We start from the raw sequence: 13,890 nt of genomic DNA, 5'->3' as shown, positions 1-13,890 counted from the left end.
ACTGGTTGTCTTTTCATCTGTTTTGTTTTGATTTGGGTTTGGCTTTTTGTTTGTTTGGGGTTTTTTAAGTCCTTAACGTCTAGGGAATTTCTTTGCACCATTCTTACATAGGAAGTGGGGGTTAAATTCCCATCCACTCATCTGTGAAGTCAGTAGGAGTTGGGTGTAACAGCTGTTCACTGGCATCGTGCTGCGCAGTGTGTGAAGCTGGCTAAACCATGTCTGTCACTTCTATGCTTGATGTGATGATAGTTCTTTGGGAAAAGGACAAATAAGACAACAATAAAACTGTACTCTTGTGGGACTGTGATTAGGAGCACATTGAGGAATTGCGTGGCAGTGAGCATTTTCTTGGTTGCTGGGCTTATTTCCTCCAGTTTTTCATGGGATGCTATTTTTGATCGATTACATCTCATGAATTTTTCATCATTCATAGGAATTTGAGAGAGAGAAGCACGCTCATAGCATATTGCAGTTTCAGTTTAAGGAAATGAAAGAGGCTTTGAAGCAAAGAGAAGAAATGCTTGCAGTAAGTAACTTCATTCTTTTTACTGGTTCGTTTGATCGGTATGTGCCCAGTTAGCAGTAACTGTGTAGAAAGGAAGGAATGTTGTTCCCTTCTCAAGTTTGTCACCTGAAGAAATATTAGTGTTCCAGGCCAAGCAGGTTCAGACTAACTTACAGGAAGTAGTATTTTCCTAAGTATTATCTGAAGTTGTATTGTCCACGACGTGAAAGAAGCTGTTTTCTCAACAGCTGCTTTGTGGAGATGTAGAGGAAAGCAGTGGAACTGTCTAACTTTGTAAATCAGCTTGCGAATAGTAAGATTGCCTTAGGAGAAGCATAGATTGAGCTGAGGTGTGAGAAGTCACGATATTGTGCATGCTGATACCCTTTTACTTCACCTGACTTTGTGTTCTTTGGCATCGCTGCAATCTCGACTGTCTTTGTTAACCTGTTCCCTACTTTCTGTCTTCTCATTTTGCTCCTGTCTCTCAGGAAATCCAGCAGCTGCAACAGAAACAGCAGAGCTATGTCAGGGAAATTTCTGATCTTCAGGAGACAATAGAGTGGAAAGACAAAAAAATAGGGGTAGGACTGTCAACTCCTGAAGTGTGTTCAGAGTGGCATTGTCGTTCTTCAGCTGATCCTGCTTTTACAAAACCCCATGAGTAATAATACTCCTGAGTGACCCTGCTTGGTGTGGCTGGCTTAGTGTATTTCCAGTGAACTAGCAAGTAGCGCGTTTTGTCTTTGTTCAACACTATAAAATCCAAGAAAAACGTAGCAGCTGTTCTGAATCCGAAACGCAGGGCTTTTTATTTGCCATGGTGCTTCATTTGTGTGTGTTGTACTGAGAAGGAAAGTGCTATTTATAATGCTGTCAGCACTGGTTGTTTTGCTTGTTTGGATTCAATCTGCAGGCTGGAGTGTGATCAAGAAGCAATAGAGCTCTTTGTGGCCTGTGGGGATGAAAGTCCCGAACTCTCCCTTGCTTCTCATGCCTTCCCACCACCCCTTATCAAAGCCAAATGGAAACACGCTCTTAAAGAGAAGCATTGCTTTCTTTTCTAGCAATGAATACTGGAAGAATTTCTGAATATAGAAGGGAAATGTCATACTGCTGACGTCCAGTAACTTGCAATTTGAAACTCAAGTGTCTGATTTTTGTTACTGTTCTATTTGTGCATTTATCTAAGAAATATCAAGGCGGATCCGTACTAGATGACACCTTTGCAACACATCCCAAAGTCTGGATGACTTAATTGCAGTTTTCGAGTTAATTGAAATGTAACGCAGCCATCACAGTAACCTGTGCAATTAATAGCCCTTTTATAGACCATTAAAATGTCAGGCCTGCTTTCATCCTCTTGTCTGAATACATGGGGAATTGCTTTATGTCTTCAACGTACGCGTTGAAGTAATATGAATGGACTCATCAAGCAGATAAGAGGGAAAAGTAGATCCTCATTTGAAGGATTTCTAATGAAGCTTGGGCTCCGAGTGTCTTTAATAGGAATTCCTGGAGCTGATGATTACTGAATAAGCTGTGCATTTCTTGGATTTGAAGCTTGTCTGTGTGTCTGAAAACTTGGTCCTTTAGTCTTTGAACTTTTTCCACATATCACTTCCATGAATCTTTGAATATCTTAAATCTGCTCATTCTTGTTTACACTTGCTTTTCATGACCTTTACTTTTCTCCTTTTCCTCTCTTCACATCTCTTCCCTCTCTGTCTGTGTTGCGAACTCAGGCCTTAGAGAGGCAGAAAGATTTCTTTGATTCCATAAGGAGTGAGCGGGATGACCTTAGAGATGAAGTGATTATGCTGAAGGAGCAACTGAAGGTATGCAAGAGGAGTAAGAGAAGCTTGCTGCTTACTGACTGCTGACCTTTCCTTCCTGTGCATTTTTGTAGCAAGAACTCTTGCTGTGTTGCCTATAAGTCGCCATTTCAGGCGTTTTCTGATAAAGTCCTTCCCCCTAATATTGATTGTGAGCTCTTAGTATAGCCTGTAATGTTCAGCATTAAACTGTTGCTTTTGTAGGAGACTCATCTCTGAGAAGCCCTTGAGACAGCAGAATTATGCTTAAAGATCGAAGCCTTGCTGGTATCACGTGCTTTCTGTGATGCTGGCTAAACAGAGAACTGTAATATCCTGTGCTATTTTCTGACTTCCAGCCATTTGTAATGGAGCAATTGAAGCAATGGTTTGATCAGAATGTCAAGGACAAGAACATCTGAACGATCCTGCTCTTAACTGAGCGGCAGGCTTTAAAGCGTTGCTTTTGCTTCCCCGTAGAAACATGGAATAATCCCAGACTCTGAGGTAGCCACCAATGGGGAGGCATCAGACGTTCTTGATAATGAAGGACACTTGGATTCTTCCAAAACAGTTCAAGGCACAACGCAGGCATTAAAGACAGCAGGGGACGGGATGCTAGGTAAGTGCTGGCTGTCCTTCTGTATCTTTCTGTCTGTCTGTCCGCTCATTCCTCTCTGCTTGGAGTTTGGGCTTTTGTCAGTGGGACAATTAACACGTCACGCAGCATGCCACTTCTTGAATCACTTGTGCTTCACATCACCTTGTGCATTTTCCTGCTTCATATTTAGTATCACTTCAAGTGTGTTGTGCAGTTTCCTGCAAAAGCAGACTTCATTCCCCCTTGGAGGTGGCAAAGGACAAGAATACCAATATTACACGGTACAGATAAGTAGCAGTCACTCGGATTACTATTTAAACTCTGAACTGTCCCAAATTCATGTCATTCAGCGTTTTTCTGCACGCATCTTAAAGAATCAAGATCAAAGCATTTTAGTTTCACATAAAAAGCTTGTATGTTGGTTCACTTACGTACCTGAGAACTGTCAGCGTTTGCTGAACAGAAACGGTGGTCACCATTAAAACCCTCTGGTGCATGAATTCTTTATTCTTGGTATCTCATACTGTTGAGCAGTTCATTTTACCACTTCAGCCTCTTATGATGGAATGAATGCCATTAAATTTAATGAATTTGACTCTGAGACAGATTCTGTAAGGAAGGAGAAATCTGGTTGGCAAAAACTTCCTCCTTGTCCAGTTGTGATGAGTGACCACTCAGAGAACTGCTGAAATAGCAAAAGGGATTTTTTGTTGTTACTGCTCTAAATCAGCATCATAGTAAATAGCGAGAAGCAGCCAACAGTTGCAAGTGCAATTTATCTTGCTGTTGGCTGCTTTTTCCTCACTCTGTTTTTGTATGGAAACAATATGGAGCACCAAAATCAAGGTAAGGGTATATATTTAAATGTAATATGCCTTCTGTCTTTCCTTATTCTGTTTATTTGAAAACAGGTACAACATAGACTCGAAAGCTAACTGCTGAAGCCGCAGTGTTGATTTAGTACCTGTTGCTTCTAAGTAAAGTTGGAAGAAAACAACAACCAACCTACAGAAGTCCCCATCCCTTTGAGTGGATGGAGTGGCACTAAGTGTCTGTGTTGGTAATGCTGAACAGCTGAAACATGTGCTTGCCAATCAGATTTATATATACGTAAACACTGATGGTGCCTGTGATGAAATCCTACCGAGTTACTCTTGCTTACTTCATTTACTGGCATCAGAACACTCCTGCATGCACCGCTGTTAGGCTTCAAGCTGTAGAAAATAACTGCCCAGGAAATGCAGTCTTTACAGTTACAGAGTTACATCTGCAGATACCCTTGTTAAATTGCACTGCTTGAAACAGAGTTGTTTTCATCTCCAGAAGCTGTAATTCACATAGCCAAGAGCATAGATCTTGACAAAAACACAGGCCAGCACTGAAGGCTTTTCTTGCTTTGAGAGGGTGGTGGTGGTGAATTTCACTGATCAACAAACCCACCCCCTTACTAATTCAATTGCTGCTTTGCCTCACGTAATTGGCAAAAGCTGATCTTCCATTAACCTGTCCTTTGATTCATTCTCTTTCGGGTTTTAAGTGGGGAGGTAAGAGCTGTGGTGCGGTCCCTTCAACTTTCTCAATGGTCTTTTAGGCAAAGCCAAGGAAGTGGACATGAAAAATGAGATTTTGGAGGATGTGGGGAAAAGAGAAATCTTGCAGAATTCTGAGCGTGAGGAACACAAAGAGGAGTCTGAGGAACAGGAAGTACAGACATTGCATGCTGATGAAAATACAAAGGCAGAAAAAATGATTGAAGAAACTGATGCTCTGTCAACAGTGGCGTTACCAGATAGTAGGTTCACAGAACAAATTCAAAGCCTTACAGAACCCATGTCAGGGAATGCTTCTTCAAATGATGATAGTGATGCAGGTGATTTGAGAAAGGAGACGCAGTCAGCAGACGCAGCAGCCCAGCAGCCTGTTAGCGAGGAGGTTGAACACAGTAACTTAAACCCAAGGACGACTGAGAGCTCAGAAATGGGCTCACTGCAAGGTCAGGATTTTGAGAGTCCTCAGGAAGCACACAGTGACTTAGGTGTAGAGCATGAACTGGAAAAAGCTGCTCCACAGCAGGAAGAAGGAGAGGATGTGGAAGCTAGCCATGCCCTGAGTGCTAATGAGGTGGAGCAAGCAGCAGGCAGTGCAGGTGACAGCAGTGAGACGGTGTCTGGCCGGTCAGGGCTACCGGAGCCTGTGCTAGCAGGCTCACGTAGTGAAGAGGTAAAGGTGGAGGGCCGTGCTGAAACACTCCAGAGCTCGGAAGAAAGTGCTGAAAACAAAGTGGCAGAAGTCTTGGAGAAAGCTCTTGTTGAAAGCAAGGACTGCACTGATGGAACAGCTGATGAAACTGGAGGTGGTAGAGCTAGAGAACAAAATGAGGTTGGGAGTGCAGTTCAGGGTCAGAAAATGAAAAGAGATTCCACGGGCTTAGAAGGGGAGGAGTCATGTGAAAGTGGTGCCCCATCACATATAAATGAAGAGGGAGGAGATCAGGCACGCATCCAGCCAGTTTCCTCAGAGGATGGTGAGTTAGTATTATTAGAGGAGCAGAATACACAGGAGCAAACAGAACTTAAACCTGCTGAGAAAGATGGACAGGAGGCGTGTTCAGATTCTGCAGAAAAGCAGGAGAAGGCATCCGGGGAGCCTGTGGGCTCTGCTAACAAGGTAGAAGGAAGTGCACTGCATCAGACAGAGCCAGACACGGGCACTGTGAAAGAAATGGCATCTCAGGAAGCAAGTTTAGACACAGGTTTTTCAGATGATGGAATCGAGGAAACAGAAATGCAAACAGGAGACGTGTCTGGGAATGGAGAGGAAAATAGAATAGAATGCTTAGAGCGTAATAGAACAGAAGACTTAAAGCCAGAGGCAGAGCTTCGAACAGTTCAGTGTGGTGAAGAAACAACAGGTGATACAGAGGATGAGAAAAATAGTTCTTTAGAAAGTGAAGCACAGAATGTAGTCCAACATGAGGAAGGTGAATCTAAAGAGGAGTCCATTGTATGTCACAGTGTAAGTAGTGAGAACCAAGTAGATAAAGAAGCATTTAAAGAAAATAAAAAACATTCAGAGCTTGCTGACCACCAGGATGATGAACTTACTTCTATGGAAGATACAGGTAATTCTCTTGCACAGAAAGCTGAGCTGGATGAAAATGTTAGTGAGCAACTTAGACTAGAGGGCCAAGCAGAGGAAGAACAAGAAGACGATGGTGATGCATTTGATTTTGATGAGGATTCAGAACAGACACTGGAAACTGATGAAAAATGCGATGGAGAAGAAGTTGATGCACAGAGTGAAGAGGATGACAGAACAAACAGCGTGATGAGAAAAACTGCCCAAACAGGCGAAGCTGGAGAGAGAACTGGCAAAATAGAAACCATGGACACCTTGACTGAAGGTGACAGCTTACAGCATAAGAAAGGAAATGAGTCTGAAGAAACAGGGCACTTGCAAGAGGAAGCATCAGCCCTGAAAACTGACGGGAAGGCTGATGTGTTGGCAGGTGAAAACAAAGCATCAGATTCTAATGAAGCGGAAAAGGCACCAGGTGAAAATGTTCCAGAGCAGGATTTGGAAAGTGCTGGCTGTAACAGGGCTGAAAGCAAAGAGGATTTGCGAGGTGGTAGGAAGGGCAAGGGTAAATCTAAAGATGACTGTACAATGTCCTGAGTTCTGAATTTCAGTCCATACAAGTTGGAAGCCATTTGATCAGGCTCTGTACCGAAGCACGCGCTTTGCACGATAAATCAGCCCTTAGGAATATAGGAATACTCTTAAGGAGTTCATTTTTTCCTTGCAGGTAGATCTCATAATACACTGTTTGGTCATGTAAGCGGTGATAATGCAAATATTAGATGATTCACTGACGTACCTAGCCACAAAAAATCATCCAGAGGTTTGGTTTTGCTGTGTCTCAGGTTAAATGTGTGTCACCAAACAAAGCAAGCTTCACAAAGGAACTGATCAGGCTTTTGCACTTAAAGTACTTCTGGTGTTGATAACTGCTGCTGAGGAGCTTTTATATGAAATTCCTACTTTCTAGCCTGGAATAAAAGTAGATTATCTGAACGTGCTTGTATGTGCAATAGGACTACAGTAAGAATGTTGATGCTTTGTCATGAAGGAACTCGGAAGATCAGCAACACTGATGCTAACTGTAATGCTAACGTTTGTCGCTGAGCGGTTAAAGCCTAGGAGCCCTTTTCCATAGCAAAAGAAGAAGAAGAAAAAAAGATGCCCTCATTCCACTTTTTGTATGTATGTTTCTAAAAGGACATATTCCAAACTATTGGTAGATCACTGTGAATTAAGGCTCAACTTTGGAGGAACAATACAGGATTTGAAGGAAATGCAACATGTAGGTTGCTGAAGGGAGCAAACATGTGCGTGTTTACTTCATCTGGGCACTTTGCACCACAACAGGCCTTTTGCACCATGTCTCACGTGGGTTTTGTATTTTTTTCCTAAGAAAGTGTCAGTACACACTGTAACGTGCTTAGGTTTGCTATCCAATACTGTACCTATGAATATATAAATATATTTTTAAAACAAGTGTTTAATATTGCATTCCTTATTGCATTATATATATATATTTTTTGCAAAAAATATTATGAAAGAATGGTTTTCTTTGGAAAATTCTTTCTTCCTCTTTTTCTGGAGAGACGGTAACTCAGGATGTCTTAATCCTCATGGATGTCAGACCAAAGGCTGTTTTTCCACATGTGATCCCCCGTGCCTTTTTTTGGAAAGCTGGATTACCATGTATTACTGGCATCAATGAGACACTTCAACCCATTGATGTATTTCCTCTTGCATTTTTACAGTGCTTGGCAGGAAGATGATGTTTTGCATAATTAATAATTAGCCGGAGGTTGTATTAAGCGATGAACATGCAAAGGGAATGCAAGTTGAGGAGCTGGGGGGCTACAGAAGGTTCTGTCTGTTGATGTTACAAAGTTGACAGAGTTCAAATAGACTGCAAAATTACAAGATGTATATCAAAGTGTACTGAGCTGTATATAATTAAAATAAACGTATTTTATACTTCAAATTGTCTGTCCGGAGCACTCTTTATAAACTTGTGTAAATATTTGTTTAAATCCTTCTCACTTCAAAAACCCTTTTCTAGAGCTTTCTTTTTAAAACGTCTTGCTTTGTGCTACGTAGATGATAGAGCTGTCCTGTGAGGAACAGGCGGCCTTTGAGGACGTCCAGTGTTTGTTGAGACCATAGCTCTGCACTTGTGGCAGGACTGTGAGCCTGTAACTCTTTTCATATGGCTTCTTTCCAGCTTAGAGCAGCTTCAGTGTGGTTTCTGTAAGTATTAGCAGTTGTTCTTACTGTTACACTTAATTCTAATCTAAAGAGTCACCGTTCTCTAAAGCATCATTTCTTATTATATAGCATTGTGTAAGTAAGATTTCTTTCTTTGCCACGCTCAGCTGTAACGTATGGTTTAATGTTGAAAGTATTCTAAATGCGTGTATATTTAAATGTTACAGTGTTATATTTAACTAAATTCATGCCAGACTTTGCCTAAACTTGTGGATGGGTCTATAAACAACTCTCATTGAAATGAGGCACTTGCCAACATTTCCTCTATTTTTCATGAGTTTGTTTCCAACAGGAGTGCTGCTTGATTGTAGAAGGGAAATTAATGGAGACCTATTTTTAACCATTTTTTCCACTTCAGAAAATACGGCGTCCTTAGAGAAGTCCTTCTGTAGAGCTAAGTCACGGAAAGAAATGACACCTCCAGCCTTAACTGTCCTTGTGCGTGCTCTCATCCCACAGCACCTTGCCAAATCTCAATGAAACTAGGGCAGGTGATGAAGAGCAGCTCAGGTATCATAAATCTCCCCATGAATGCTGCTTCTTGGAACCTGTGTCGGCAGCTGGCCCTTGCCTTCTGGAATCGGACAGGTACCACGAAGAAGGAGGGGATCTGGGTGTTTCTGGCTCTTTGCTTCTTACTGGAATCTTCTTTCCTGCTGCAGTGAGCGCTGGTCGCAATGCGTAGGGCTTTCATCTCTCAAAAGAACTTCAAATGCTTATTGGTTCTGTGTTTGAGACCTAGGGGCACGCGTAGCCTGGAGTGCCGGGTTTATGCGTTACTGTGACTTCACAGCTAGCCTCAAGTGCTGGCAAAAGCAGTAGCTGAAATAACTTTGGTATTCAGCAGGTAACAGTGAAAGGCCTCGGTCAACAGTCCCTTTGAAAGAGTGGTCCTGCTGTTGCCTTCAAAATCTGTGCTGTAAAGCCAGTGCCTTCTAACTCCAATGCTTATCCTCATGCTTGCTCGTGAACTTCCCTCTTCTGGGGAAGAGTGGAAGGCGTTCTGTTGTGTTATTCTTCTTAATTTAAACGATGCAGTATATTGACGGCTCCAGAGTAGTGGTATTGTCCAGCCTGTTGTTGGATCCCTGCAAGCTGATTGGAATAGCTGCTTGAAACCGCCGGTGTATTTTCAGGGGTTGCAGCCTTTGCTGCTTGCCTTCCCATCCTCCAAGGACAGCTTACCCTTTTCAGCTGCACTGCCATGAATTACTTGGTAGACCATGCAAATGGAATTCAAGTTATCAACAGCTGCATCCCACTGCACACTATGCTCAAAGTAGGAAGAGGCACCGGGTATCTGTGGCTGATCAGGGGATATTAGCTCAGCTTTGCCACTGAAGCAGCACAGTGAGTCAACTGCTTTCCCAAAGCGATGACAATGGTCGTGTGGCTTCAAGAGCCTGTGCAACAGCAGAAAGCACTGGTAACCATAGAGCTGCCACCATCCCACCTGTCCTGTTCTCTTCTCAAAAAGAATGGCACTGTGCCTGTCCTTCCATTAGGCAGGAGTATTTCACCCTGCAGCAGCGGCTGTGCTAACAAGTTATTCAGCTCTTTGGAGTCCCTTAAGTTAGGGCTAATTTCTTCTGCATCAGTCCTTGTTCTCTTTGCCTACCGTTAGTAATTCCATTTCTTTATCTCTGACGAGCTCTGGCACCAACTCTTATCTGAATATCTGTGACCTTCCTTTTACTGTTTGCTCTCCTTGCTTTCTTCATTGGATTTCATCTTCCTTCCCTGTCATCTTTTTACAAGATATGTCTTCAGCCTCTTTCCACGTAGGCAGATGAAACTTTTCTTATTTTACACTTGGTGTTTTTTTCTCGTTAGTTTACACAAACGTAAATGTATTTTTTTTTGTCTTGTGACAGTGCTCACGTGTAAGAGCACCAGGTGTGTTACAAACAACTGTGAAAAGGGATAGGGCTTGAGGAGGTCCAAAAGGAATGCACAGAGCTGCTGTACTGGGGTGTTACGTTGATATCTGTGTTTGGGTGTCGCATCAGAAGTCGAGGTCAAAGTTTGATTCCAGGCTCTGGAATCACTGCTGATACGGGGAACTTGTACATGCATTTATGACCTTTGCATTTTAACAATTGAACAGCTAACAGGCAGGACCTTAGAGGTGGAGCTGAGCACACTCGCTGCCTTGGTTCTGCACAGTTGACTGCCTGCTGGCAAGGGACGGAAACTAAAGAAAACTGCAACAAACGTGTGTGTCAAACCTAAATAACTGCAACAAACAGACATGTGGAGTAAGACCTATCTGAGGTCAGTATATCCTCTTCTGATAAGAATGCTGGAAGGTGATGTTTGGTGTACTTCTGTTGAGATGGCTGAACACGCTCAGGCTGTCAATTAATGAGGTAGAGTGACTTCAATTACTGTAAAAACTGTGAGTTATCATTTGCTGCACACAGTACCTGCTAAAATACTTTCACATGCTGCATTACTAGGAAAGAAGAAACAAGTGATTCGGTTACTCACTGCTGCTTTCCAGTTGTCTCCTTGTGTATCGTGTTCTTTATTAAACAATGCCATGCACATCTGTTTGCTGATCTGCTGTACTTCCAAGTTCAAGTCACAAGGAGTCTAGATTGCCTGTTGCCTTCTTGATGCCTGACTGGGATGATTGACTGTGAAGGGTTAAAGAGCAAAGAATGCTTACCAGGCTCTTGAGTTTGAAATAAAAATAACGTCGTGGATAAATGTTTCATTTGTCACAGTACTGAAGATAACGTGATGTCATTTCATGCTGTTTAGTTTTCCTTTTGAAGTGAGGATTTTCAGCGCAGAGAATGTGCATAGCTGTGATTATAGGTGTTTGTGGTGTTTTCATTGTGCTGAACTGTAAAGATTTGTGAGATTTTGTGTTGCAGCTGTTGTGTTTGACCCTAGAGTTCTTGCATGCTAACCTAACGTAGAAGATTAGCCTCTTTGCATGCAGTGGGTGCCGTGACAAGCATGCTCTGTGGGAATGACATAACCTCCCCTGGCTGCAGCCCCTTCCCAGTCCTGCTGTGGCCTCATTTCCCGTGGTACGTGCGTAACTACCTTCATCGTTCCCTTCACTAACCTGAACGGGTCCCTCTTGTATCAGATAGCTCTGAAACGTGTGGCTCACTGAAATCAGCACTGAGCTTTCAGTTTTCTCTTTCAGAAAGGCTGAAAAAGCTCATTGGTGAACGAGAGTCCTTGCTAGACCAGGTGAGCACGTGAGAACTGAAATGCTGTGTGTTCACTTAACGTATGATAAAAACAATGCAATCTCGGGAAACCAGGATGCCCCTAACACAGACTACAGAACATACATGCTGTTCTTTCAGAACGTGTGCTGCTTTTTATTGCCAAAGACTCGGCTGCTTCCCTCTGGAATTCTCCTGTGCGTTAACACAGGGTGTGAAACAGATGACCCAGAGGCCTGTTTTGTGTTCTAACATTCAGTGCTCTGAGTATTCCAGACTGCTGTCTGTAGCCACCTAAACCTCCTCCATAACTATGTCTGAAAAATAATACTTTGGACTGAGCGAGGCCAAGGGGGAAAAAGCAAATGTGACCTCCAAGACTAAGCCTTCCTGATGGCTGGTTCTGTGGGCAGCAGGCAGTTTGGAGAGAATGCTGGTGGGATCACAGTAGATTGGTAAATAACAAAGTAATTATTGCTGATATCGCGATACAGTGGTGGTGATCTTCATTCAGAGCTCTTGAGCTGATCTGTTTCTCTGTGTCACGCTCTATGCTTCCATTAGCAGACAGGATCCTTGGCCTTGGGCTTTCAAGCACAATCAATCACAGTTTGGGGTTACTAAGGATGTTTTATGTGACTGTGCCTACAGAACAGTTCTGGCTTTTCTAATAAAACATTCTTCTTCCTCCTATTATTCTTGGTCCCAAATTTACGCATAAGCGCTGACACTTAAACTATGGTGAGTCACTTGCCAAAAGAATTTCTGGGAAATGTAAGAAAAGATGCATGTTTTTAATTTAGTTTGGAGGAAAATAAAAAAAGCTTCATAACATTCAAGAGAGTCCTGAAACAAGTGTCTTATTTTAATAATTGTCTTGTGTACCTCAGGTTAAAAAATTAAAGGGACAACTGGAAGAAAAGCAGAAGAATGGCAAGTTGGAGAACACACAGTCTGAAGTAGAAGTTCTGGAAAATGGGACGGATATGCACATGATTGACCTCCAAAGTAAGCTGTGCTTTCATTTTGAGAGAACCTTTGTGTCGTGAATGAAGGTGAGAGAATGTGCCAGCACAATGGACGTGTGGCCTGAAGTAAGAGTGAGCCCTCAGTCCCAAGGGAATTCCAAAATGGGAGCCAGCCAGGAGGCACCTCTTGTAGAGGGGAGGGAGCAATCCTTCGAACAAGAACGGGGTGGGAAACCTCCTTCATGTTCTGCAGGAGAGCTGAGGACGAGTTCCGTGTCACACCTTCATTCTGCTTTGAGCGACCAGAAGGCAGTCAGGCAGGGTTGGGGTTAGCTGCTATCTGCTGGGCACTGAGTGGGTTTACCTGGCAGCTCTTAGCACAGAAGGAAACCCAAGGCAGGGAGCTGCTCTATCACTGCCCCAAGTAGTTTCCTGGAATGTGGAAGTGTTGTGACAGCTTTGTTGAGCCTTATTCTCACATCTCTTATAAATCTGCAATTCTTTCAGGAGATGCCAACAGGCAGATCAGTGATCTCAAATTTAAACTAGCCAAGTCTGAGCAAGAGATAACAGCACTGGAGCAGAATGTAAGTTCCCGTTTTGTTGTGTTTGTTTACTCTTGATGAGAATGCAGAGAGTGTATTTTACTCCATGAAAAGTGCAATCTTAATTGATGTGACTTCCCTTAAGATAAAAAGCAGGATTGTTGGAGCACCGAGGCTCTTGAAGTTAAGCCATGAGGACTAGAATACTTTTTTTCATCTCCAGGGGAAAGTCAATATATTATTCATGCCTACCAAATGAAAAGCTCTCAAACACAGATGTGTACTCAGAGCACTTTATGAGCTCCTCAGAACACTTTCATGTGTCTAGCTGCTGGCAGTTTTCAAATGGCTCCTGGCACATGAGATAGTATGTGTGGGTTTTGTGCAGTGCTGTTCAGATGTAACTGTTTGCTCGTGATCAGAGTATAAATGGCTAGATTTAGTAAATGGGCTGTGATTTCTGTTGCTGGAAGCATATGAAATACGGGTACATCTAAGGGCTCTGGAGGTAGTTGCCATGTCTTCTTTTGTACATTTTTCTCAAAACATGCCTTTCTTTGATTGAAATAAATCCACCAACTTTCATACTGCTTAACTATCAGCAGAGGAATAAAGCTTCAGAGTGATCTTTAACTCCAAACGTTTGCATTTGCAATAGGTAATACGACTGGAAGGTCAAGTAGCCCGATACAAAACTGCTGCTGAAAATGCTGAAAGAGTAGAAGATGAACTGAAAGCAGAGAAGCGCAAGCTACAGAGAGAGGTAACTGCAAATGTAACTGTCACAGGAAACTCAGGTGCTGCTTCTGCAGCCTTCAGATGCTCAGCTTTGCATGGTCCTCTCTAGCTGTAAGTGAATGTGAATTGTTCCTTTTCTTGCTCAGTTATCTGTTCGTGCCTCTTTCCTGTTGCATTCCCATCCAGAC

General features: G+C 42.8%; 1 protein-coding gene across 15 annotated transcripts in view; it reads left to right on the top strand.

Annotated features, from left to right (window-relative positions):
• The window catches only part of LRRFIP1 (LRR binding FLII interacting protein 1), a 90,326-nt gene that overhangs the window by 72,381 nt on the left and 4,055 nt on the right, over positions 1–13,890 (top strand). For 9 of the 15 annotated variants that reach the window (XM_052674589.1, XM_052674586.1, XM_052674583.1 and 6 more), the window contains 5 exons: positions 437–529; positions 1,000–1,092; positions 2,254–2,346; positions 2,803–2,944; positions 4,515–11,475. In XM_052674589.1, coding sequence (XP_052530549.1) covers positions 437–529; positions 1,000–1,092; positions 2,254–2,346; positions 2,803–2,944; positions 4,515–6,598 — 2,505 coding nt within the window. In that variant the 3' untranslated portion in view covers positions 6,599–11,475. Of the gene's footprint in view, positions 1–436; positions 530–999; positions 1,093–2,253; positions 2,347–2,802; positions 2,945–4,514; positions 11,476–12,341; positions 12,460–12,926; positions 13,007–13,622; positions 13,728–13,890 lie in introns of those variants that run through there. The other 6 variants (XM_052674590.1, XM_052674591.1, XM_052674593.1 and 3 more) reach the window with 4 other exon arrangements.

The sequence above is a fragment of the Tympanuchus pallidicinctus genome, unplaced genomic scaffold (assembly GCF_026119805.1).
Source record: "Tympanuchus pallidicinctus isolate F22 unplaced genomic scaffold, pur_lepc_1.0 scaffold15, whole genome shotgun sequence".
In the NCBI taxonomy this organism is placed as follows: domain Eukaryota; kingdom Metazoa; phylum Chordata; class Aves; order Galliformes; family Phasianidae; genus Tympanuchus; species Tympanuchus pallidicinctus.
Note: the sequence above shows the minus strand (reverse complement) of the source record. Positions and strands in the feature narration are given on the sequence as shown.